The sequence below is a fragment of the Camellia sinensis genome, chromosome 13, assembly GCF_055761805.1.
Source record: "Camellia sinensis isolate YWXY chromosome 13, ASM5576180v1, whole genome shotgun sequence".
Classification (NCBI taxonomy): domain Eukaryota; kingdom Viridiplantae; phylum Streptophyta; class Magnoliopsida; order Ericales; family Theaceae; genus Camellia; species Camellia sinensis.
The window spans coordinates 80,055,008-80,083,006 of NC_138973.1; the positions used below are offsets into that span (position 1 = coordinate 80,055,008).

General features: G+C 39.0%; 1 protein-coding gene across 1 annotated transcript; it reads right to left on the minus strand.

Moving 5' to 3' along the window:
* Positions 1–801: 801 nt before the first annotated feature.
* On the minus strand, positions 802–27,999 carry LOC114317946 (long chain acyl-CoA synthetase 4). The gene is made up of 19 exons (XM_028264749.2): positions 27,385–27,999; positions 26,341–26,404; positions 26,146–26,235; positions 25,545–25,601; positions 24,012–24,060; positions 22,100–22,176; positions 21,787–21,826; positions 21,611–21,705; positions 11,417–11,584; positions 11,126–11,236; positions 10,965–11,052; positions 5,980–6,046; positions 5,419–5,494; positions 5,203–5,320; positions 3,337–3,582; positions 3,097–3,236; positions 1,811–1,993; positions 1,584–1,703; positions 802–1,152 (listed from the first exon to the last, which is right to left on the minus strand). The coding sequence occupies exons 1-19, from the start codon at positions 27,537–27,539 to the stop codon at positions 1,117–1,119; spliced, it is 1,980 nt and encodes a 659-aa protein (XP_028120550.2). The 5' UTR covers positions 27,540–27,999; the 3' UTR covers positions 802–1,116.

Below are 27,999 nucleotides of genomic sequence, written 5' to 3' on the forward strand. Positions count from 1 at the left end.
TGATTGTAGTGTCTCTAGATCGTTATTCAATTGTGGCCGAATCTTCGTAGACTATGATGATTTGGGCAGATCATCATTGGACTGCGGTAGTGGTTAAATCTCTCAAGGCAACAATGTAGTAAGAAGTGTAGGTGGTGGTGGTACAGTGAGAAATGTGTGGGGAAAAGGTGGTGACATGGTATGAGAAGAGAAGGAAGTCTCAGAGAAGGGGTAAGAAGAAGCCTCAAAGGAAAGGGACGAATACAAGCTGATAGAGGGAATGGTGAGAGAGGGTTTGCCCCTTTTTATTGAATAGCCCCACTTAACCCAATGTGTCAAGGGCAAAATGAAAAATTCATTCTTAAAATTGCTTACATCATCATATTCCATCCAACTCTGTAACGATTCCCTAATGACAAGGTGTAGTGAAATGTGATCCAAATGTCAAAGGGAGGCCGCTGTAATTTTCCCAAATTGATGGGGCTAATTTGGGCAATAGTCAAAGGGAGGTCCGTGTAATTTACCCATAAAAAAAATATTTGGGCAATTTAAATCTAGTATGCTTTTTGGAACCCTCTCTTTTTGGGAAAGGAATAAATTTTATTTCATAGCCCATACCAAAAAAAAAAAAAAAAAAAATAGTTGTTTTGAAATTCTGGAAGCCCTTCTAGCATATACGATTTGTTGGAAGTTGCAACCACTCATTCTAGCGGTTAGTTTCAGACAAGTAACGACATCAATATTGCCCTCCCCCCTTTAGTTCCAAGAGGGTTGGAATTCCATTCACCAATACAAAACAAATAACAGAATGAAAAATCTGGATAGTGAAATAGTGACCATTAATATAACCTCCAGATATAACAATGTCTTCGTTAACGTGCACAAAAGATCCTAACAATCATCTTTGATCTTGCTCTGATCAATGATGAAATAACCAGTATGACTGCTGGTGTTTGATGCACTTCCACACTGGCCTTATCATGAACCCACATTACATAAGTCGTAACTTTAGTCATTGGGTAACCATATATATATTATGTACAATCGAATATTAAAACAAATAAACGGGGATTATAACATGCAGCGGCATCACAGAAGGGAATCATCTTTTGGGCTGTTAAACTCAGAGAAACGGGCTTACTTTGCACTCTTGTACATGTTGTCAATGATGCTCTGCATCACAAAATATTTGCTTTTAGTACCATGGCCGCTAGAAAAACAGTATTCATGAATACATAATCAAATGGTTCGAAAATCATGTTCCAAGTCTAAGGCTATGTTTGGCATAAACTTTGTGGGCTAAAATAATCACAAAAACACAAAATAGGCTAAAAAGTCAATAAGACAAAATATCACATCCAAACTATAATCATTTCCATTTTTCTTTCACAAAAGTAAAAAAAAAAACTAAAAAGTCCATCCCAAATAAGGTTTTTTAACTCTAGGCTAAAATAGCTAAAAAGTCAAAAAACCAACTCACATCCCAAATGAAATTTAAGAATCAGTCCATGAATTGGATCACAGGTTAAAACAACTTGTCAGTCAATAAACATAGTACAAAGGCACGCTATAAGATTTCTTGGGAGAATCAAGAGGAGGGCTACCTGATAGTATTTGAGCAACTGAGGTCTCTTCTTCTTGAATGTTGGGGTGATAAGGTCACGATCCATGTCGAATGGCACGGGGTCAAGGTGAACAGCTCTTATAAATTCAAAACCTTTCAACTGCCAAGTGTAGTGCAAATGTTTTCAGGAATCATCCTCGATGAATCCTTCTTCCGATGAACTAAGAAAAGTAATGACAGGTAATCAAAAAAGTAAAAGAATCTAACCTGCTTTTCTTTTGCAACCCTTGTAAGCTCGCCAAGTATGTATTCTTTTGCCTTGGGAATTTCACAGAGGGAATCAAAATCCCCAGGCACACCATTTGCTTCAGCCCAACGTTCGAGTGCTTGCTTATTTGGGTTAACAACAGCAACAAGGAATGACTCAAAGCTGTTCCCATATATCCATAACTGAAATTGAAACACAGGCAGAATCAAACACAAGCCGATCTTCGGTAAGCAAATAAAATCAGGAATAAACACAACACCCAAATTCAATGCCCCAAAGTACAGGTATAGATCTGATCTGACCATATTTAAGTCACTCCAAGAATTGTCTCCAATAGAAAAAGGTATGCAAACGTGAGAGATGTACAATCTTAGCAGATCCATATGTATAGGCAAAAGCATGTGATCTTTTTTTCACCTTAAAATATAACTTATATTATAATCCCGTGTTGCATGAACAAGACAAATGCAAATTCTGAAGGAAATAGCACCATCTTATTCAGAACACAGCTTGTTATAAAACATTGTTCTATACTTCTATACATAAAATTCTCTCCCTCCACCCCAAGAAAAAAAAAAGGCTTGAAAGTCCCAATTCATCTCGATATTTCCATCATTATGTATTGGCCATAGTGTTCCATGTTTCTCTTCTTTATGTAAATATTGGCCAAAGTTTCTAGAATATTTCAAAAGGACCTATGTATTTGACAGTCACTTTGGTGAGACTTTTTACAAGCTAAAAGCTGATAATCAGAAAACAAAAAATAAAAGCACCTCTCCTCGTTCCCAATAATTGACTTATTTAAGATATTTTTTCCTTATAAACTATAAACAAAAGTTGCACTAAACATTCTAATTTCTAACACAAATTTTTAAAAAAGTAGGCCCATAAGCTACACCTAATAGGGCCAACAATATAAACAAAAGAAAACAACTTTTAAGTCATAACAGTTGAGAACTATGATCAGGATGAAGGCATTTGAGGGATGTACTTAACCATTATCAATAACATTTCCCCATTACATACTGTAATGGTGTGTTTGGATCTTGGAATTGTAGAGAGAATAAAAAGGAATGGAAATTTGGAGGGAAGAGAAAATTGAAGGGATTTGTGAAAAAAATAAGCTTATATTTCATCCCCTTTTCCCTTATCTTTTGTCCACAAATCCAATATTCAAACACAGCCTAAAAGTCACATTATGATGGCAATCGAAATTCTCGCAGAAACAACACTGTAACCAAAATTATATTCATAATATACTATTCACAACAGCTGAAAGCCATACCGAGTCAATATCAGGAACATTGCCATAAACATTCTCCAAGTTTTCAACTGCAACATATTCTCCGTGTGAGAGCTTGAAAATGTTCTTCTTCCGGTCTATAATTTTCATGCTCCCATTTGGTTGCCACTCACCAATATCCCCTGATGGGAAAAAATTGTTAGGAGCTGGATTGAGTAAAAATATAATCTTGAATTAATGGATTCTAAATTAATTCCAGAAGAGACACTGGTGCAGGCAAACCTGTGTGGAACCATTCACCAACCAGAACCTCTTTGGTGAGGTCTTCACGTTTGTAGTACCCAGCGAACAAGGTCTCACCCCTTATACATATTTCTCCACGTTGTGTGCTTGAAAGGGCATCATATCCCATTTCAGGAACAGATTCTAGGCACACATCCACATTGGGTAATGGAGGACCCACTGTACCAAGCATATCCAGCTCATTTGGCAGTGAGACAAATGTTCCACCACAGGTTTCAGTCAGACCTACATCACAGTCAGTAAATAAAACCACATAGGATACACTGGAAAATGTAAACTGGTGAATCAGTAAATTATCTACTTAAATAAAAAACACCGCATGACCTCAACAATATATTCACTTACTAACACCAAAAAGCTACACACTGTTTAGCCGGAACACAGGTACATTGTCAAAGTCTAATCCAGCTTGATTGTCAAATTAATCATGGTAAACAACAATTACATGCTTGACAGATACCCAGATCGATACAAGACTGCTCATGAGTTTTCAGCCATGAAGATTGGGCTTCTATTAGTTGTATTGACATCTAATTAGTCATGTTATAGTGCAATGATGCAAAACACAGTTATTCAACATGAAAGCTTAACATAGGTCATCCAGGCATCAAGAAAATGGATCTTAGGTGCATTATAGCAGTTAACACCGCTAACTTACATTGTTTCACAGCAGCTGATGATGGTGTAGGGAAATAGAAGTGGCACAGTAGATTTACTTTGTCAGCCAAATCAATGCTGCAAATGTAATTTTACTAGTGGCTTCCCATACATGTGAATGTCCCTGAGCATATGAGATCACTTGTGCACTTGTACAATTTGATCTAGTTCATGAATTTGGACAATTATCTACACCGTTTTCAATCTAAAGGCTCCGAATCACTAGCCACCCTAAGTCACCAGACCACTATTATCCCATCTGATACATAGCCAAAGGTTTTGGAAAAGGTCAATATGACATACAATGTGCAGCCACCAAGTGTGGGGACATCTTCACGCCTCATCTGCAGAAAACTGAGGCAGCACGATATACTTATTTAACTTCCATGTGTAACCCTCAAGAAACATGAATCCAGGCTGATTAACTCTCTGATATGCATAAATAGTGCACCAAATCAAAGAGATGTATCATCATGTTGTTCTTTAAGGCTGCATCTTATTGTATTTTCACATTGAGGGCTGGTATATATTGCCCAAACATTACACTGGAACCTTCACCTCCTATGTAGTTTCCCATGTGGCATGGAAAGTCCCATTATTTATTAAATTTGATGGGTCCTACAGACACACATGGCGTTGGTTGCATGGATAGACATAAGAGGTGAAATAAATCCCATGATAAATATCATTTCTCTTTCAGATTAAACAGAACGGTTAAATAAGGAAGCTGAATCTCTCCGGCCACTACATCTCCCCAATTTTATAGAAAGCTGCATATTAAATAAGGATGCCAATCATTTATTGTTCTCAGAAAGAGAAAAATTCTTATAAATATATAAAGTACATGTACTCTTATTCAAGCTGAACAAAATAGAGATATCCAGAAACCAAATGTGGCAAGCATATTCCACCAAACTCTGCATCTAAGAATATTTAATATATCCAAAAAGCAATGAACTGCAGATTTTTCACAGGCAGAACAGCAGATAAGCGTGACAGAACTCTATTACCAAGTTCTGTTTAAGCAACAAGGAAACAAATATCAGCGAGCTGCCTTAAATAGACTGGGAAACAACCGAAGGCCACGTTTAGCAGAAGAGTAAGTGAATTGGTATGCCAATGGCAATATATCTAAAGAAAACAATTTAAACATGAATGGATATGTCCTAATTTCAAAGGACTGCATACCATATCCTTGAAGAACATGAGCACATGCGACCACTCGCAGAAAAGCTTCTACATGGGTAGCAAGAGGTGCTCCTCCAGATAAAATAACACGTACATTTCCCCCCAGTCCTTGCTTTACCTGAGGATTGAAGAAAGACAAATTTGTGTATGGAAAAACCTGTAACAGTAAAAGAGGAAAAGAATACTTTGAAGCTGGTACAAGATTATGTACACCACCTTACTGAAAACAAATTTGTCACAGAGCGGAGATGCCTCTGTATGTTTACTCCCACTCTTCATGTTATGAAGTTTGCTGCAGCATTTTTTAACGTGAAGAGAAAAAAAATTAGACAGCGCAAAACCACGACGACTTAGCTTGCCTTATATTACAAGCAAACACAGGAGTAAAGTCCTAGTTCCCGGAGTTATATGCATGATAAATGACATGCCAATTGAAATAGGAAGCATAATGTACATGGGTGATCTTGGAGGGTAATATCAAGATTAAATAATAAGCTGAGAAAGAAAATTAGGAAGGTGAAATCCTTCAACAAGGACAAAAAATGACCATACATTTGGAAGCATTAAATTAAATATCTAGTCATGAATTTGACCAATCCAGTTATGGATGCAATGATGTCCTTCAAGAACTGGAAAAGGACTCATTGACAGGGTTTAAAAATAGAGTGGAATCTTGGTGTCCAAAGGAACTGTGTGCATAGCGGCTCCACAAGATATCCTCATTATTCTTTTTTCTTTCCTTTTACTAAAAGGTTAGAGATGTTGAGACGAACTTACTAGGAGTATGCAAAGTTAAACAAAGTATTTTTCAAGAAACCCCCAGAAGAAATCTTCTGTTGCAAACCTGAAAATAAGAAAGGGAATTAGGAGAGTGACCTGCAACAAATTTGAAGGGGAGAGTGAAAGATCTAATATACTTAGTCGGCTTTATAATTGCAACATTACAAAAGGACACCGTGTGCATACAGTATGAGCACCATTGGATTTACATTTAACTTTGCCCTCGCTAAATGCACCTTTTCTTGTGTTCAGGATTCAGATTTTAATAGTCTTATGGCAGGATTTAAAATAAATTATAAATCAGCAAACTTAAACAACAATTTGACTGTTCTTTTTCATATTTTTTAGATCAGAAGATAATTTTACAGTTAAAAAAAAGAAACATAAAAGTAAGTTATTAACCCTAAATCTTTCCCTGGTGCCGATCTAGTTGATTACTGTATGGTGGATCAACACCAGTGCAGGTGATTAAAGCCACAATACATATGAAGCAGTTCCATTATGTGCATCTGTAAGATTCCTGAAAGTTTTTCTGTATATTCAATTGTAGCAATTTACAAAGAGTTCATCAGTTTATATAGCTCTAAATCTATGACTGAAAAAGGAAATACAAAAATACAAACTAATTCCTATTTACAAACTAATGCCATATATACACAACATGCCATATATACAATATATTCTCACACCCCCGCTCAAACTCAAGGTGTTTTAGCAGAAAACACTGAGAGTTTGCTAAGAAGAAACTGAAACCAAGCAGTAGTATGAGTCTTGGTGAAGAAGTCCGCAAGTTGCAAAAGCCGAGAAGACGAAAAGAAGCGAAATAGAGCCAGACTTCAGATGCTGTCGGACAAAGTGACAATCAATCTCAATGCGTTTCGTCCGTTCATGGAAGACAGTATTGTGGGCAATCGGAATAGCACTCCGGTTGTCACAATAGAGAGAGGTCGGAGAAGACTGAGGGACATCCAAATCAGATAGAAGACAACGAAGCCAAACAAGCTCAGCAGTAGTATGAGCCATAGCACGATACTCAGCTTTGGCAGTAGAGCGAGCAACAACAGTTTGTTTCTTGCTTTTCCAAGAGATCAAGGAATCGCCAAGAAACATGCAGAAGCCAGAGGTGGACTTGCATTCATTAACATTACCAACCCAATCGGAATCAGCATAGGCCACCAAGTCTAAAGAGGAAGTAGAGGACAACAGTAAGCCCTGAAAGATAGTATCCCGGAGATAGTGAAGAATGTGAACCAAAGCAGCCTAATGGGTAGAGCGAGGAGCAGAAACGAACTGACTAACCACATGAACAACATAAGCAAGATCAGGACAAGTGACAGTCAAATAAACTAAACAACCCACAAACTCGCGATAAAAAGTGAGATCATCCAGAGGAATACCATCAGTAGAGGTGAGCTTCACATTAAATAAGAGTATCAGAAACCTTAGAATCAGTAAGACTGACACTGTGAACAACCTCATTAACATACTTGGCCTGAGACAGAAAATAACCCTTTGGAGAAGAGACAACTTCAATACCAAGAAAATACCGCAATGGACCCAGATCCTTCATTTTGAAGGTGTGGAAGAGATGTTGCTTGACCTCAGAGATAGCAAAAGAGTCAGAGCTAGTGATGATCATATCATCCACATAGAGTAAGAGAGCAACAAAACCAGCCAAGGTATGTCTTAGAAACAAAGCAGAGTCGGAAGCAGAAGGATGACACCCAAGCTCGGTAACAGCAGTCTGAAAGCGATCATACTAAGCACGAGGAGATTGCTTCAAACTATATAGAGCACGTCGAAGATGACAAACCTGCCTAGAGGAATAGAGAAGGCCAGGGGGAGAACGCATATAGACTTCCTCAATGAGATGACCATTAAGAAAAACATTCTTAACGTCTAACTGATAGAGAGGCCAAGAACGAATAGCAGCAATAGAGATCAAAGTACGGACAGTAGTCATCTTGACAACAGGAGCAAATGTCTTCTCATAATCAATACCATACTCCTGGGAGAAACCTTTGGCAACCAGACGAGCTTTGTAGCGCTCAAGAGAACCATTAGAATGAGTCCAGACTTTGTAGACTCATTTACAACCAACCAGATTCTTACTAGCAGGCAAAAGAACCAACTCTCAAGTATTAGTTTTCTGTAGAGCAGACAACTCATCCTCCATAACTTGAACCCAATGAGGATCTTGACAGGCCTCCTTGTAAGACTGAGGTTCTGAAAAATAGTGAATAGCAGATAAAAAAGTACGATAGGAAGCAGAAAAACATGTATTAGACCAACCCACCCTGTTTGGAGGATGATGCGCTCAAGTAGGATATCGGTGTGCAGCAGGATCAGAGTTGTCAGAAGCAGGAGGATCAACAGCAGGGGCAGAAACTGGTGAAGGAGGAGCCTTGCGATGAGAATAAACTAACAACGGAGGAGAAGAAGAAGCTGAAGGAGGAGAAACAACCACAGGTGAAGCAGGCGAAGAAGATGGAACAAGCTCAGAAGGAACTGTGGAGATGTACTCATCAGACGGGACCTCATAAGGAAACGGATCAATACGAACCAAATCCTTTTTGGAAATTGGGGTGGTGAGAGGAGGAAGCTGAAAGTAAGGTAGATGTTCGAGAAAAAAAACATGACGGGAGACATAAAGACGACAGAAAACAGGGTCGTAACACCGATAGCCTTTTTTAGTAGGATTATAACCCAAAAAGACACAGAGGAAAGACCGGGCACTAAGTTTGGTCCTATCTTTGTAGGGAAGAAGGACAAAACAGGTAGACCCAAACACACGGAGGGAGTAGTTAGGAATTTGAGAGAACAAAGCCTCATAAGGAGACTGACTAGAAAGAAGGGAAGTAGGCATGCAGTTGAGAAGAAAAGCAGTAGTAAGAACTACCTCCCCCCCAGAATGGAGCCGGAACTGAGGTAGAGAGAAGAAGAGACCTAGCTGTCTCAAGGAGATGACGGTGTTTACTCTGGGCTCGACCATTTTGGGTAGGTGTATCTGTACAGGAAGTTTGGTAAATGGTACCCAAATTGGCCAAATACTCACAAAACTCATCTTTAAAATATTCCCTCCCCCCCACCCCAAAGTCAGACCGTAACACTTTAATTGCAGACCCAAACTGAGTAAGAATCATAGACTGAAAGGTACGGTATATCTGATAGAAATCAGACTTATGAGTCATAAGATAAACCCAAGTATAACGGGTGCAGTTATCAACAAATGACACATAGTATGCAAAACTCCTTTTGGTGAGAATAGAAGAAGGGCCCCAAACATCAGTATAAACTAAAGAAAACGGTGTATCAGATATAGAATTACTTTTACGAAAAGGTAAAGCTGTCATTTTGGCAAGTTTACTCCTCCAACATTCAATAAGTTCACCAAGAGAAACTTTACCCAATATACCAGACTAAGCTAAAGACCGTAAGCGATCAGCAGACAAATACCCTAATCTAGAATGACACAAGCAGAAAGGACTAGACAGAAAATCTAACTGAAAAGAGGAAAAGGCAGTCAGAGAGGTTGCTGTAGGCAGATGCAAGCTCTCCACCACATAGAGGTCTCCAACTCTACGGTTAGTCCCAATCTGTTGCTTAGACATCCGATTTTACACAGAACAGATAGAAGAAGAAAATATAACATCAAAAACTAGAGGCATTAAGCTGACTGATAGATAATAAACTGACAGATAACTGAGGAACATAAAGGACAATAGCAGACGGTAGGACAGACCCAACAGATATAACAGACATACCAGACCCATTAGCAGCATTAACAATAATAGGAAAGGGAGAGGGAGTACAATTTTGAAGTAAAGAGAGATAGGGAGTCATATGATGAGAGGCACCAGAGTCAAAAAGCCAAATAGACGAAGAAATACCTGAAGAAGACCCAAACAAACCTAAATGAAGAGAGGAAACAATAAAGACAGATAAAGATGGCTAGGAGGTAGACAATGTATGCTGAAACTGACTAATTCGAGCAGTCAAGGAAGCCAAGTCGAGATTAGGAGCCAGAGCAGATACAGTAGAATCGGCGGGAGGCCGAACGGTACTCAAAGGAGGAGCGCAAAACTTGATCGGAAACTGCTGGGAAGACGAGGCAGACACTAGCGAAGCAAACAAATATCTCTTCTTGAGACAATGATACTTCCAATGGCCTTTATGATGGCAGAAAACACACTCATCAGAAGCCAGAGACATCATAGTAACCAAAAAACTGAGGGGTTCAAATGCAATCAAACAAAATAACTAAACCAAGGATAATACTCAAAAGTTGAGTGGTCAAACTGTAATAAACAGGAACTTGTTTGGTCCAAACAAGAATAAAAGAGAACTGGATAATTTCAGGACCCTCAAAGTGGGTCAACTTCGAATAAATCAGATACGTTGACCAAGAGAAGCAGAACCAGATAATGTCGAATAGATGGGTCACCTCTCAGAAGAAGCAGAACCAACAAAAGAAGAGACAAACCTCGTTGGAGGGGAGTCTTGTAGCAATAGAGAAGACCAGCAATCGTCAACAAGAGAGAAGGGGCTTTGATTGAACCAGATGAGCCTTGAATCAGACGAACCAAACCCAGACAAACCAGACGATCAATGAAGCAAGAAGCTTCAATTGACAACCAGGTCTGCGAGAGATAGAGAGAGAGAGAGGAGCCAGATTGAGCCAAGAAGAAGACTCACGGCCAACGACTGCGACACTCTTCAACTAACGGTGCTAGGGTTTCGCAACCAGCTTTGATACCATGTAAGATTCCTGAAAGCTTTTCTGTATATTCAATTGTAGCAATTTACAAGGAGTTCGTCAGTTTATATAGCTGTAAGTTTATGACTAAAAAAGGAAATACAAAAATACAAACTAATTCCTAGTTACAAACTAATGCCATATATACACAACATGCCATATATACAATATATTCTCACAGCATCAACACACATTTGCATATAATTATGGGAATAAAAAGGCATACCTGAATAAATTTTGTCCAATACTCGGGGAACAGCACAGAAAATAGTAGGTTTCAGCTCACCAATATCCTCAATCAATAATTTGGCATCCTAAAGATGTAACAAACAACTAATTGTTACATCGAACTCTAATGTGGGAAGAAAGAATTGTTAGTCATCTTACCCCACGCCAAAATCCTATTGAGGCACCATGATTGATAAAACACTCCTCAATCACCCGATCAAAGATGTGTGCCAGAGGAAGATATGAAAGGTATACATCCTCAACAACCAACTGTAAAATTTTCAAATAGAGGGGTAAGAAGTTTTACATAAAGCAGAACAATTAGATCGACCAATTGCCTGCCCCATAGATTTGTCTCTACAATGGAGAACATAAAGCCTCAAGCCAACTTTGACTTCTAGCATGTTCTCCCTAAAACATGTAGGGAAGTAAATTGAATTATGTGCTTACCGCTTCATCAACACTCTCTAGCAGGCACTTCACCCCAGCTACAAGAGTAACAATGCTATTATTGGGAATCATTACACCCTTTGGGTCACCAGTCGTGCCACTAGTATACATTATCGTACATATATCACCTTTCCTTTTTACTGGAAGATCATACTGTTTATTGTCTCCCTGCAAAACAAATGGGCAGAATTCAAATCAAAGTAATAAACAGTCAACAGTTATAGAAGTATCATCCATACGTAGCCCCTTGGTGAACTGGCATCATAATAAGTTGCTAATTTATCTAATTTTCCCATTAAACAAGTTAACTCAGGTCCGGACCAGATTTAGTTCTTCAAAGGATGCGCTCCAGAAGTATGTTAAAGCTGTAATGAACTAGGACAGCAGGCTCATTTTATCCACACAAAAAAAAAGGTGGTCCTCTAATGACCACTAGATCAAAGGTTCACATTCACAAATCAAAACAGTAGAATTTTCGTTTTTGCCTTGAGATTTTCTCATATGCAGGATTTGACCAAAAAATACGAAATGCAATGAGCTACTGTAAGCCTCATTTTTCTCCACTTGCTAACAGTTGCTTTAAAAGCCAAGTCCCCAAGACAACATAAGCAGTATTCATTAGCCAAACTCCTTATGCATCAAATGTGCTATATAAAATCTATCAAAAGGAGTTTTGCATGGAACATGCTTGAGACTTCTCCTAATCAAGTTCTGTGCTAAATTGAGCCTCTATTTACGGTCAGTTTTAATATGCTAGTGATAAATTTATCTACATTTTTGTTATGTTTGGGTTATAATTATATACAAGCAATATGTACAGTTACTGGCCATGGACAGTAGTGATAATCCATGGGCTTTTTCCATGCCATTGGTCTTCATAAATGGTGTATGGTAGGTCTACAATCATGTCAAAATTTTCAAAACTTCCTACTTTGAAGTTCTAATTCTTATGGGGTTCGTAACACCTTAAAGCTATCTATGTATCCTATGAATGTAACAGATATTCTTTCTTTTTCTTTTTGGTTATAAGGATTTATGTAAGATGCACCAATTGGGTGCAACCCATGTACGAAGGAAAACCTATATCATTTGTACATCAAAAACATATTCAAATGCCTCTACAAAATCCAAAATTTGGTTGAAGGATAGATTAATCACCCTCAAAAACCCATTTTCATAGACATTATATAAGAATGCTGAAGCAATCAACTCCAACATGTCATCTTGTTAAAACCTACCATCACCTACTACACCTACCACCACCTACTACCACCTACTACACACCTACCACTACCACCTACTACCACCTACTCCACTACATCTCCTATATAAGTAACCCCTCACCATTTGTAATAAATAACATACATCAATCAATAATACATACAATTTATTCTCTCTCTATCAATTTTTTTTTTTTACATGGTATCAGAGCAAGGTTAAGAACTTAGTATTTTTTTGCTTCACCGGCGGGCGGCAACCTCGCCTTGGCCGCCCGCCGGACCTCAACCTAGTCCGCTAGAATTTTCTACAACTTAGAAAATATGAGGAAGAAGAACTCCGAAAATATGAGGAAGAAGGAATATATTTCTGTTATATTCAAAACTTCTTATCTTACAAGACCAAATGACACTCCTTATATAGGAGATATTACAAACATCATTATAACCCATTATATGCCACTTACATATTATATATTACCACTATCTACCACTATCATATTATATACATGTCACTATCTACCACCAACACCACTATCATATTCTATACATGCCACTATCCTTCACCAACACCACTATCATATTATATACATGCCACTATCTACCACCAACACCACTATCATATTCTATACATGCCACTATCTTTCACCAACACCACTATCATATTATATACATTAACACAAATTTCCAGCACTCCCCCTCAAGCTGGTTTGAAGATATCTTCCATAGCCAGCTTGCTAGTCAGCTTATCAAATTGCTTCTTGTGTAGTCCCTTCGTTAGCACATCAGCTAATTGTTCACCTGTTGGAAGGTAGGTCATACAGATTATGCCAGCATTGATTTTCTCCTTGATGAAATGTTTATCCACTTCTATATGTTTTGTGCGATCATGTAGAACTGGATTATGAGCTATAGATATAGCTGCTTTGTTGTCACAATAGACCTTCATAGGTGTCGGGTGAGAAAGCTTTAATTCTTCAAGAATTCTTTTAATCCACATTACTTCACAGATTCCATGGGCAACAGCTCTGAACTCTGCTTCTGCACTACTTCTAGCTACCACATTCTGTTTTTTACTCCGCCATGTAACTAGGTTCCCACCTACAAAGGAGCAGTATCCGGATGTTGATCTCCTGTCTGTAACACTTCCTGCCCAGTCTGCATCTGTGTATACTTCAACTTGAAGATGCCCATGTTTCTTGAACAGTAAGCCTCTCCCTAGAGTTCCTTTCAAATATCTTAAGATCTTATAAACGGCCTCAAAGTGCTCTGTCCCTGGTGAGTGCATGAACTGACTTACCATGCTGACTGCAAAGGCAATATCAGGCCGCGTATGAGACAAGTAAATCAATTTCCTTACAAGTCGCTGATATTGTTCCCTCTCTTTGACTTCTTCAGCCTTAGCAGCTTGTAACTTCAAGTTAGGCTCGATCGGAGTCTCCACCATCTTACAACCAAGCATACCTGTTTCTCCAAGGAGATCAAGAACATATTTTCTCTGATTAACGAATATACCTTCCTTGGATCTTGCAAATTCCATTCCGAGGAAATACTTGAGGGCTCCCAGATCCTTAATGTGAAATTCTTTTGCGAGTTTCTCTTTGAGGGCTGCTAACTCTGCTTCATCATTACCAGTTAAAATGATGTCATCAACATAAACAATCAAAATTGCAATTTTACTGTTTTTTGAATGTTTATAAAATATTGTGTGATCTGCTTGACTCTGCGAGAAGCCACAACTGATAACTGCCTTCCCAAAGCGTTCAAACCACGCTCTTGGTGATTGTTTGAGTCCGTATAATGACTTGTTCAATCTGCATACTCTGTCGCTTCCAAGTCTCTGCTCAAATCCCGGCAGTAGGCTCATGAACACCTCCTCTTCAAGATCACCATTGAGAAATGCATTTTTAATGTCAAGTTGATGTAGAGGCCAATCTGAATTTACTGCAAGAGATAACAGTATTCTGATGGAATTTATTTTAGCAACAGGAGCAAACGTCTCCTGATAGTCGATCCCATAAGTTTGAGTGAAGCCTTTAGCCACCAGTCTCGCCTTGTATCTCTCAACGCTTCCATCTGCGTTACATTTTATCGTAAACACCCATTTACACCCAACTGTTTTCTTGTCTTTGGGTAGATCAACTATCTCCCAAGTACCACTTCTCCTTAAAGCATTCATCTCCTCCATGACTGCTAATTTCCAATTCGGATCATCCAATGCTTCCTGTATATTCCTTGGAACAAACAAGTGTGAAATCCTAGATGTGAAAGCTCTATGGTTTTTAGACAGTCTTTGATAGGAGAGGTAATTTGCAATAGGATGTTTAATGCAATTTCGGACACCTTTCCTAATTGCTATAGGAACATCAAGGTCGGAAATAGAAGGAATAGGATTACCTAAAATTTCGATGCCAGAACTCGGGCGGACATTCGGGTCATTAGGATGGACATTCGGGTCATTATTCCTCAGATGAAATCGCTTCCTAGTATAAACCTGAAGCTCAGGATTTAGATCATTTTGTAGTACTTCTCCCCCTAAACAAGAATCTTCTTGACTAGGCACCATAGAACTTGGTTCTCCTAAGTGATCATTATCAGACAGATGTGGTTTTTGTGTAGGATAAATGACATTGGGGAGCGGGATAGAAATATCCCAAAAACAGTCTTCTACTCCACTTGTCTCCCCCTGAAGAGAAGTGTTGGGGAAATAGGATTTTGTTTCCACAAATGACACATCCATACTCACATGAAATTTCTTGGTTTGAGGATCGAAACACTTATACCCCTTTTTGTTTGAGGAATAACCCAAAAAAACACATTTTATAGCACGGGGGTCAAGTTTTGAACGAAATTGACTGGGAACATGAACATAGGCAGTACATCCAAAAACTTTGGCGGGTAAATCAGAAAACAACCTCGTGTCAGGAAAAAAAGTTTTGAGACAATCAAAAGGTGTTTTGTATGTTAACACCTTTGTAGGCATCCTGTTTATCAAATAAGAGGCTGTTAAAATTGCTTCACCCCATAAATATTTAGGAACATGCATGTAAAACATTATAGCACGTGCGACTTCAAGTAGATGTTTATTTTTTCGTTCTGCAATGCCATTTTGTTGAGGGGTATCCCGACATGTAGATTGATGAAAAATCCCATTTTTTTCCAAAAACTCACCCAACTGCTCATTGAAATATTCTGTTCCATTATCAGAATGTAAAATACCAATTTTGATTTGAAATTGGTTTTCAATCATATTGTAAAAATTTGTGAATAAATTTTTCACGTCAGATTTTTTATTCATCAAATAAATCCAACATAAGCGGGTATGGTCATCAATAAATGTAACAAACCATTTTTTACCAGAAAGAGTAGTGATTTTAGAAGGGCCCCAAACATCACTATGAATCAAATAAAAAGGTTTGGAAGCCTGGTAAGGTTTTGGCAAATAAGTAGAGCGATGAAATTTTGCAAAAATGCAACTTTCACAATGAAAAGAAGAACAATCAATCCCTTTAAATAATTCTGGAAATAAATGTTTCAGATAAAGAAAACTAGGATGTCCTAGCCTATAGTGCCATAGCATTATTTTTTCTTGAACAGAGATTGAACTAGTACTATTAAAGCTCTGAGCTTTTTTATTACTAACAGGTACTTCATCAAAGTAGTAAAGACCTTCAAGCATCCTAGCACGCCCAATCATCATCCCCGAGTTCTGGTCCTGAAATTCACAATGGGATTCAAAAAATGTAACACGACAATTAGAATCCTTAGATAGTTTACTGACAGACAAAAGGTTGCAGGCTAAGTTGGGGACGTGAAAAACAGCATTGAGATTAATTTTCTCAGTTAGTTTAATAAATCCTTTTCCTGCAATAGGTGAAAAACTACCATCGGCTATTCTGATTTTGTCATGACCAGAACAAGGGAAATAGGTACTAAATAAATGGGAAAAACTAGTCATGTGATCGGAGGCACCGGAATCTATGATCCACGGAGAGAAGTTTAGGCAAGAGAAGGCTTTAGGATTTCTACCTGTTTGTGCCAACAAAACACTAGGAGTACCGGATGAGGAGTTGGATTTTATCAGCTTTAAGAGTTGATCAATCTGCTCTTTGTTGAAGGGACCTGAATCGGCTTCATTAGCGGTAGGAAAGCCACGATTTTTCTCTCCTTGTTTGCTGCTTTTCCAGTTGACAGGTTTGCCATGGATCTTCCAACACGTTTCGCGTGTATGGCGAGGCTTGTTGCAAAAATCACACCAGACCCGTGGCTTATCATCAAACCTGCGCTGGTAATTTGCAGCCTTGTTGGCCGCAGCATCGCTAATTAAAGCAGAAATTTCAATTGATTCATCAGTACCTTTTTTCTTAAGCATGACGCTCCTTCGGCTCTCTTTCCTTCTGACTTCGGCAAATACTTCGCCAATGGATGGGAGAGGAGGTCTGCCAATAATTCTTCCTCGCACTTCATCGAACTCAATGTTGAGGCCGGCAAGAAACTTGTAAATACGGCTGTCTTCCACAGTTTTCTTGTGGTGGTTGCAGTCGTCAACCGATTTCCATTCGTATGTGTTGAAGATGTCAAGATCCTGCCACAACCTTTTCAACGAATTGAAATATTTGGTGACGGAATCATCTCCTTGACGAATCTCTCCCAACTTCAAAGTTAATTCGAAAACTTGAGATTGATTTCCTAGGTCAGAATACATCTGACTAACATTATCCCACAATTCTTGTGCAGTAGTATAGCACATGTAATTAGAGCTTATATCCTCCTCCATGGAATTGACCAACCATGTCATAACCATGGAGTTTTCAGCGTCCCAACTGTCGAACAGCGGATCATTAACAGCAGGAGCCTTCTTGTCACCAGTGATGTAACCGATCTTTCCTTGCCCACGGATATACATCCGGACAGATTGTGACCAGCGGAGAAAATTATCACCATTTAGGCGGATGGTGGTGATTTGGACAGAGTGAGAGTTGGACGTTTTCACCGGAATGGCAGCGGTAGGGGTTGAAGTGGTTTCGGACGTGACTTCCGACATGGCTATGACGGTTTTAGGGCTGCTGTGTTTTTTGTTGCTCTGATACCAACTTAGAAAATATGAGGAAGAAGAACTCCGAAAATATGAGGAAGAAGGAATATATTTCTGTTATATTCAAAACTTCTTATCTTACAAGACCAAATGACACTCCTTATATAGGAGATATTACAAACATCATTATAACCCATTATATGCCACTTACATATTATAAATTACCACTATCTACCACTATCATATTATATACATGCCACTATCTACCACCAACACCACTATCATATTCTATACATGCCACTATCCTTCACCAACACCACTATCATATTATATACATGCCACTATCTACCACCAACACCACTATCATATTCTATACATGCCACTATCTTTCACCAACACCACTATCATATTATATACATTAACACAAATTTCCAGCACTACACATACCTTCACTCTGCTTCACCACCTTGCCGAAACAAACCCAAAATCCCTTTGGGACATTTCGTCGAACACCATGTCTGTAACAATGATGGGCATGACACACACACAGAGATGAGGCTGCTAACCCACAACATGCTATCATCCAGCATCAAGGGGGTCACCAATAGTTTCCCTCTCCAAATCGAAGTCCTCTTCGCAGAGACTTTCTCTCTCTAAAATCAGTAGATAAAGCTGAATCCGGAGACTTTCTCTCTCTGAAACCAAGACTGACTCAGCACTCTTGTTCTTCAACAAAGACCCAGCTCTTTTCTTCTTCAACGAAGCTCCATAACTGCCGAACCAAAGGCCACACAAGCCATTGCCGTCGGCCTTCGTGAAAGTCACTGTTGATGCCGACCACGCCACAGTAGCAGCAGCCACGGGAAGCACCACATCGCAGCAGCAACAGCCATGGGAACCACCTCTGCGCTGAGACCACTCTCGATCTCTCTCTCTCTTTAAGACCATGAAGTAAAAAAAGTAGCAGCTCTTCGTAATATGCTACAATCCCATCATAATATGCTACAATCCCACCTGAAGGTGAACCCAAAAGAAGTCATTGTTGGATGGTTTTCAACAGGCTTTGGTGTCACAGGAGGGAGTGCTTTGACTCATGAATTTTATTCCAGAGAAGTTACAAACCCTGTTCATCTGACTGTTGATACAGGATTCAGTAATGGAGAGACATCATCTGCCACAATATCCTCCTGTTCCTCACCCTTTATTTTTTTATTCTCTTTGAATTCAATCGAGGACAGATTCAGGCATGAGGAGGGGGAAATATTATTGAACTGCGTTGGTGCTCAATTTCACATCGGAAGCAAAATCCAGAGGCGATCTGTACGTTTTCTTACTGAGCCTTGACTTCGCCATTCCCAGAACCATCGGTTGCAACCTCAAGCACATTGCCCTATGTGCCGTAGAGACTGGCAGTTTAAGGCAAACAACCAAACTGTTGAATTTCTTTTTCCCAGTCTCTCACTCTCTCTGGTCCCTTTCTCTCCACTAGACCCACTTTCATCATATCCATGATTCCCCTTACTTTAAAACCAAACCTCTCTCTACACAGACAAAAGTAGAACCAATCTCATGATTCCCACTCTTTATTTTGTCAGACTCCACACCCCACAATGTGATGTTACCAGAACCCATCATTCATCCCATTAGAGTATATAGAATATATATATATATATATATTTTATCACAAAAAAAAAAAAAAAAAAAAACGCAGGTTTTAACAAAACCGTGGGCCAAGACACCCACGTGGGCTTGTCCCCTCTCTCTCCTCCGTGTGATTTCAACATCTCTTATTTTTATTTTATCCAAACCACTTTTAATCTCTTTCAACTACCCACTCTAGAATAATATCTCTTTCTCAAATAACCCATCCAAAAATATTTTATTTTTTATTTTTATTATTAAACAAAACAGCACCACAAAATGACACCAACAACATTCCACACACTTGTCCTTTCTTCCTGATGGGGATCAACCCCAATCACAATTTTACACATAAAAAAAAAAAAAAACAAAAAAAAAAACAAACAAACAAACCACAAAACAAACAAAACAACCACATCCACAGGCGGGATTTTTCTTCTCTACTCTGCCGCCGGTCTCTTCTTCTTGCCTATGTCCTGGGCGGCCCTTGACGGTGTTGCCTCCGTGCTTCCTAGATCACCAAGCAAGTTGCCTCCTCCCTGCTCCTCCACTACAGCATACGGTGGACCTCCAAATCGGAACATCACGGTGGCCTTCCGCTTCAGCTCCTTATTTTCCGCCTTTAGCACACTTATCTCTGCTCGCGCATCCTTATACATGCGTCGGAGCAGAGCCAGTTGGGCGTTTAACTGTTGCACCTCATTTGTCCTACTCTGAAGCCGGTGCGACAAGTTTGTGACCGCCGTCATGGTCTCCACACATGACTTCAAAGTATACTGATTGGCCTCAATATCAGTTTGCACCGCCATTTTTTGCTCCACAGACCGCATCGGAAAGTTCAACGGAGCAAAACCAGAGGTGTTTGGTTGAGGTTCACTGGCCACCGCACCAGTTATTTCTCTTGTGGACTCGTTCAGGTCTGGAAAGAGCGTGAGCAGACCACGGGAAGAGGAGGCCATGTTCTGGGTAGCTGGACGGGAAGAAGAGGCCATGTTTTTGGGTTGCTGAATGTTTCAGCGAAGCAGCGATCTCCGACTGGTACTTTCAGAGAAGGATTGGTTACAGAGTGTTACAGAGTATCTCTCTCAAGACAACGAAGAGTTTCTCAGAGGTTTTTAGCCAGTTTTTTGTCTTAGCCTCAGCCTCAGCCTCAGCATCCGTCTTGGTTAAATAGCCAAGGCAGACACGCGCATCGCGCGCCACTTGACGCCAGACGACAAAACGGGCGCGCAAGCCAATGTGGTGACGCGCCTCGCCATCCTGTCCGGCACATCTTTTTATGACTTGGGCTCGCCTTTTGATGGCACGCCTTTTTATGGATTGGGCACGCCTTTTGAAAGATTGGGCACACCTTTTGAGGGTGCGACTTTTTAAGGGTCCGACAAGACTCTGTAAACTGTCCCGACATTGATTCCGGTTAGCTCCTTCATGGGTCCGACAAGACTCTGTAAACTATCCCGACATTGATTCCGGTAAGCTCCTTCATGGGTCCGACAAGACTCTGTAAACTGTCCCGACATTGATTCCGGTTAGTTTCTACAAGGGTCCAGCAAGACTCCGTAAACTGTCACAACAACTGTCACAACATTGACTGCTACAACGGTCCGACATGACCCCATAAACTGTCTTCTACATCGGTCCAACACGAGCCAGTGTCTTCTACATCGGTCTGCCATAACCATACAGTCTTCTACAACGGTCTGACACGACCATACAGTGTCTCCTATCCATTTTTTATTTTTCAGATTATTTTCTTGTTTTGTTACTCTCTCCAAACTCAAGTTGGTTAGTTCCTATCCCCCTTGAGTTTGCGGGGGGCTGTTAAAACCTACCATCACCTACTCCACCTACTACACCTACCACCACCTACTACCACCTACTACACACCTACCAGTACCACCTACTACCACCTACTCCACTACATCTCCTATATAAGGAGCCCCTCACCATTTGTAATAAATAACATACATCAATCAATAATACATACAATTTATTCTCTCTCTATCAATTTTTTTTTTACAATCTTATCATCATCAAATCAGTTTATTAATAGATAGATAAACAGTAGGATCCATAAATGGCAATGAAATGTCATAATGCAATGATTTTGCAACGCAAAATGTGCTGTAACCATTGACGACTGAGATCCCTTGTTTGAATTCAACAAATTATGTACCAAACAACTTCCCTTTGATAAAATTTCATGAGTTGCAAGACAGGAATTTTCAACTCAAACCACACAATTATTAGCAATACAACCAGATATATAAAAAGAATCATAGATTAACACAAGTAGCTTACCAATAACAAAAATTCATCCCAAGAATATATAGCCAAACCAAACTTCTGAACTTCTTCTCTTTGTTCAGGAGTGATCTTGCCAAAGCTCACAATTGCTACACAGAGAAATGATATATTATATTTCTTAATTCCACTTGCAAACATGCAAACTGAATACTGAATCAAATGCAACTCACTTCTCAAGTATTGTGTTGTGTTAGGAAAGGTTTTCAGCACCTGAAAAAGAAAAAGAAAAGTTAAAGGATAAGGGTGCACAATTCAGATACAGCATATCATAGGTTGTCCTATCACCACCATCTTAGCACTAACCAAACTACCACCACAAACTTGCCAGAAAATGGACCTTTCAAATATCAACTACATATGAACTCACATAGAAAATGCATCTAGATTTTGGTGTCAACATCAATGTGATTATCAAATCAGACAAAGAAGAACTATCTACAGATATTTCATAGCAACCCAAATGCAAATATAGAACATCTTTACCTCAGGAATCTTTTTTTCTTCCACAAAAACTATTGTAATCTCTGCATGGCATATTATAAATTTCACAGCACCAGCACCTAAACCATGGAAGAGCATTGGTGATGTAGAACGAAGTAGGGAAAGAGAGAGAAAACAAACAAAGTTGGCCACAGCCTATTCTCACATTATCAACATCAAACAAAAATAATACAAAGCAAAGCCTAATATTTTTAGGCCAAAACCCTAAGTAAATTAGGAACCTAGATCCTAACATTATTTGGAAACATAATCACTTTTTCCAAACAATTATTTATTTAAACCTTAGCTAGATATAACCAATAATAAAAATAGAAATCTACCAATGACATTTATTAGACCAAAAAGCCTTCAGCCCAAGCAATGGACCCACAGGCTTCACCCTAAGCTTCCAAATCACGTAATGGACCTCTAAATAGTTAAGTGTTACGGCATCAGTTCTCCTTTGCTGAAAAGAACTCGACTCCAGTGAGTTAGGAGCATGACCAAGAATTCCCATCAGCAAGGGGAACACGTCTAATCAGTAAAGAATTCTTCTGCAATTTAACGGCTTTGGGGTCGGTGGCACAAGCAAGGGTGTATTTTGTAGAATCATCAATGAAATAGTAGCTTGATTATTTTTTATTTATTTATTTATTTATTTATTGTGACTTGATTTCTCCATTGATATGGTCATGATTTTAAGAGAGTGACGAGAGGAGTTGGAGAACAGAACAGAGAGTGAGGGGAGAATGGTAGTGGGGTTGGTAGGGATAAGGGTATTTTTGTCATTCCATGTTTTCTATTAATAGAGTTAACTTTTGAGGTCTATTAAGAGAGATCAGTGTCATCTACTCATACTTATGGGGGCCGCAGTTATTTGGGTAATTGTTAGGGGAGGTCCATGTAGTTTGCTCATTATTTATTTAAATCCTAGCTAAATAATACTAACAATAAAAATAGAAATCTACCAATGACATTTATTGGACCAAAAAGTCTTCAGCCCACACATTGAACCCATGGGCTTCAACCTAGGCTTCCAAAGTGGAAAATGGACTCCCAAATAGTTAAGGGTTGCGGGGAGCTTCTATTTGCACACACCACTTCCCCTCTTTTCACACACTTAATGATATATATTTTTTTATTACATTTTTATCCTAAAATAAAATTACCAACATATCCCTTTCTTCAACTAAAACCCTAACCCCAACCCTAATACCCAACACAATCCCTCCCCCTTTGGTCGTCCCCTTCCTCAACACAGTCCCTCCCTCAATCGTCTCCTCCCCAGCCCCCCTCTTCTCAAATCAAAGGCTCTCCCCACCCATCGCTCATCGCTCACTCGCCCTCCCCACCACCCCCGTAACCCCCCACTTGGCAACGCAACACCACTGCCGTCGTAGCTCCCACCCCTTCGTGATCCACAATCCATAGAGAGAGAGAGAGAGAGAGAGAGAACCTAGATCTGGGAAGAAGACTCATTTTCTTGCCATTCGAACTACAAGTGTCGAAAGAATTGCCTCCATTCAGAAATCAACCATCGAACCAATGTATTTGGTTCGACCATCAACATCCGAACAAAACACATTGGTTCGGCCATCAATATCCGAAACCTCCTTTTCGCGACTTAGAGAGAGAGAGAGAGAGGATGAGGTGGGGGTCGCAGTAATGTCGCCAGTGGGTGGAGGAAGAGGTGAGGATGGCGACTGGAAGTGAAAGAGAGGTGGTAGAAGCTCCCAGGGTTGCGCCATCAATTGGTCAACCTTCTATCAAACATTATATTTATCACACTACTCCCCCAAAATATAATACCAGAAACAAAGCTATCATATGGGATAAAAGAAGTTTACACACATACTGAAAGAATACATAATCATATGTTTTTGTTCATCTATGCAAAAGAAGAGATGGTACATACCTAGGGTATCATACAAAGGAACACAATAAAGACCATGAGCATTGCATGCCTGCATTAGTTTTCAGTGTCAGCAGATAATTCCGGAAAGAACTGCAGTGCATGTTTCATAACAACAATAATGGCAAGAAATGTCCACATATTAAGGAACATCATAAGAAAATGAGTTGGAATTGGAATAAGAGACAGGAAAAAGGTATTTTGTTGATCTCTTTATGTTAGCTCATAAAACCAGATGTAACATTCCATTTTTTCTTCTTTCCTTCGTCTAACATTCTGCAGTGACACACAAACGATTCCAGCATACAACTTACTCACGAAGGAAATAAAAACACAGGTTAAAAAAAAAACAAGAAGAAGAAGAAGAAGAAGAAGAAAGCATTAACAGCAGGTATGAATTGGTTGGATTCGTTGGAAGGAAATTTCAAGCAAAGTAAACTAAAAAACTACGGAAATGAAATATAAAGTTTTCTTCAAAGGATGTCTATGTGAAACATTAGAAGTATGGACTAAGAGAAACAAATGGGCACTAAAAAATCAAATTTGGGAATGGAAATTACAATGAGTCAAGAAATTTTATCCCTTGCTATTGGTAAATACTTCATCATTGAATTTTATGAATACCAACAATAATATTAGAACGAGCTCAAATCACCTACCAAACATTTTAATGAATGCTAACAACAATGGGTAGTTAGTTGAATCTTTCTAGCTAATCTTGGTATAATTCCAAAGAACCTTAGCAACTTCTTAGTTAAATCAACGAAATATTAAATAGTTACGGCCAGAACAAGAGGTATAGGGCAGACCACTTTACCCAACCCTCAAAGATATAGCTTAGCCCTCCGTCTCAGTTGATGTAAAAAAAAAGTGGAATCAAGCAGTTATTCATTCCTAACAACCACCTAAATAAATAGTTTTAAAAGTTAATTTTTCATTGTTTTACCATTTTTTTTGGTTGGGAAAGCTTAGTTCTCTATAGGATGTAGGCAGCAATGAAACAATGCCTTTAATGCAATCAATGAACAGGATATCGAAGATGAGACATCTCATGTATATATGTCATGCAATAAAGATGCTAATTATCTGGCAAAAGAAAGGCTGATACAAGGAAAACATCACATGAAGATGACAAAATTGTCATAGGGAAACTTATAGCATTGTGGAATATGAAGATGTAATTTTGGTATTATTGAGATTTTAGATTTGGGTGAAGAGAGCACTGGTATTTTTGTCGTCTTTTAGTCATTAGAGTTGATTCTCTATTTAATTGTATTCCTAATACATTGTAGATTGATCTAAGATTAATGCAATATCAAATTTCTCGTTATAAATTTACATGTGAAACAAAATGGGATAAGAAGGTTATTGTCTCTGAGATTGATTTTACTCAACTCAATTCAACATGCATTAATTCCAAACACATCGGGTTAGATCTAAATTGATGTAAATTTTTCATGATACAAGAACAGTAAAAGAAACTGAAAGGAGCAGGAAATTTAAACATGTGCAGTCATACATGGGAAAAATAAATACCTCCATGCTCATAATCCACTCCGGACAATTGGCACCATAAATACCACATCGTCCTCCCTAACACAAGAAGTCAACAAATTCAAATAGTAAGATTCACAAAGTTCACATTTATGATAATAGAGAAAGCGACACTGAGGCAGATATAAACACAAATTGGCATGAGGGCTTTAATAGAGAAATGCGCAAAGGCCACAATCATAGAAATGCAGAAAACTGCAGGCAAGCAAAAGCAAGAAGAAATTCAAAACATTATTATAACAGCAAAGTAACAACCATTTACCCATCCTGTCCGCAGAAAAATAAATAAATGACAGCCATGCCTAAAGCAGGTCAACATCAAAAGTGAACCGAGGCAAACAATACTCGATTGTTTAAACTATAAATAAGCTAGAAGCTAGGCTATGCAAAATTTTCCTCTGAAAGGGCCTTAAATTAATCTCAACTCATGATAGGCCCACATCCAAGGGCCTACGTACCCCTAGGGATTAGCCAGGCTTTGATCTAGACACTCCAGTGCCAATCAAAAAGGGAGAAGAAAAAAAAAAGAAGACAAATTTCAAGCCCCTGTATTTTACTAATAGACTAACGGATGGTCGCTTACTTCCTCAATGCCACAGCTGCGGACGGAATTCCCAAGTTTCATTACCAAGTCATATACTTCTTTGTAGGTTTGCCACACATATTTACCAGGCTACAAAGTAAGAGAAATAAATTAGCTAAAACACAAAACAAGTTGCAAAAGGTAGAATTACTCCCCAAAAAAAAATGCACATTAGATGTTTTCCGGGAAAAATACCTCCCCATTCACAATCTCCCGCCGACCAAGCATTGGATTATTAGGATATTTCTCCACAGCCATTCTGTAATAGGAAAATTAATTATCATTCATAAAACGCAAACAGAACAAAGTTAGCATCAATATCATTAACTGAGAAACACTGTCTGTAAAGCCTGTACAGAAATCACATTAACTGTGTCTTGCAATAACAGAGAGCACAGAGCTGGTTCAGAAACCATTTTTAGGTAGAAACTCCACATGAAGCTTCATAAACTAGTCTGATTCACAAAAATATGAGCCTATTTTGTATGGATTGTGTGTATATCAGAGCATCTCCAACGCTTGCTCAAATTTTTCATCAAATTTGAGTAAAAATTTGATATGATATGTTACCCTCCAATCGTTTCATCAAATGTGGCCAGTCATCCGGCCTGGAGCAAGTTTTCAGCAAAACTTCCCCAAACCGGTCATCCATCCAGTTATCCGCCAGTCATCCACCCGGTCGTCCACCAATGGTCAGCTTACAAAATTGATGAAAGGTTACACGCTCCTTGATTTGATGAAAAATCTGGCCGCACATTCATTTGATATAGGTTTGATGCCATGGTTGGAGCAGAAAAAAAGGGACAAAATTTGATGAAACATCTGAGTAACCGGTGGAGACGCTCTCATAGTTATCCAAATTCCACATAGTCAACTCAATAATAATTGTTTTAATTCCACAAGATTAACGAAAATTCTGGAAAAAAAAAAAAAAATTTAAACATTCAAGCATATGTAGGTACGTATAGAATACTCAAATCTCTTCCTCAAATTCATCGAAACTCCAAATATTGAATTTGATTTCCAGAAACTAATAAATTACTTCAGCAAAACTAAACAGTAAGAGTTGATAATCTAGTAAGAAGTAAAGCATGTCACTTTCACCAAACTGAACACGTTTCTCATTTCTGGTGTTTAGAATGGCAAAATCCAAGGCATTTTTGGCTTCAGATTCATCGAAATTGAAATTGAAATTGAAATTGAAATTCAGAAGAAGAAAAAGAAGACATGGAAGCTGACCGAAAAATATCCCAACAGCTATCCAATCCTTGAATCGGAGGTGGAAATCCATCCTTTGCAAATACACTGCGATAGGCAGGTCCGATCGAAGGCCTCCCGTCCTTGGCCTCCTTCGCCGACTCCACCTCAAACACGAACCTCTTCTCCTCCGCCATCTCCAATCTCTCTCTCTCTAGATGCGACGCTGCTGAAACGAATCTGGAATTAATGAAGTTGAAAAAGTTGATGACTATTTGGTGAAGAAAGAGAGAAGTGTATACATGTGGCCAGCGCTGGCTTTTGACTAGAAGACAAGAGAGAGAGAGAGAGAGAGAGGGAAAGGGCGTTTGTTTGGGGTTTTATAACACCGTTGCAGAGAGGCCTTGGCAACTATGAGTGCAGTGTCGGTTTGTTAGGAGGGGCTCAAGTTAAAACTAGTTTTGATTTAAGCAGGATTTATGGGGTGTTTGGTGCAGCTTTTTTAAGCTAATTTATGGCTTTTGGCTTTTAAAAAGTTATTCTGAACTGTTTGGTTAAACTTATTTCAAACAGCTTCTGATTCTAACAACTTATTTTAAGTCAAAAAAGTTGATTCTGAGAAGCTGCTCACCCCTTGCTTCTGATTATCAGCTTCTG

What these genes read in the sequence shown, in the direction of transcription:
- LOC114317946 (XM_028264749.2), bottom strand. Translation starts at nt 27,539, where the DNA reads ATGGCGGAGGAGAAGAGGTTCGTGTTTGAGGTGGAGTCGGCGAAGGAG. An exon ending in GGGAGATTGTGAATGGGGAG is followed by an intron (nt 26,236 to 26,340) that starts GTATTTTTCCCG and finishes CTTACTTTGTAG; the next exon opens with CCTGGTAAATATGTGTGGCA. An exon ending in AGTTGCTCAAATACTATCAG is followed by an intron (nt 1,153 to 1,583) that starts GTAGCCCTCCTC and finishes TTTGTGATGCAG; the next exon opens with AGCATCATTGACAACATGTA.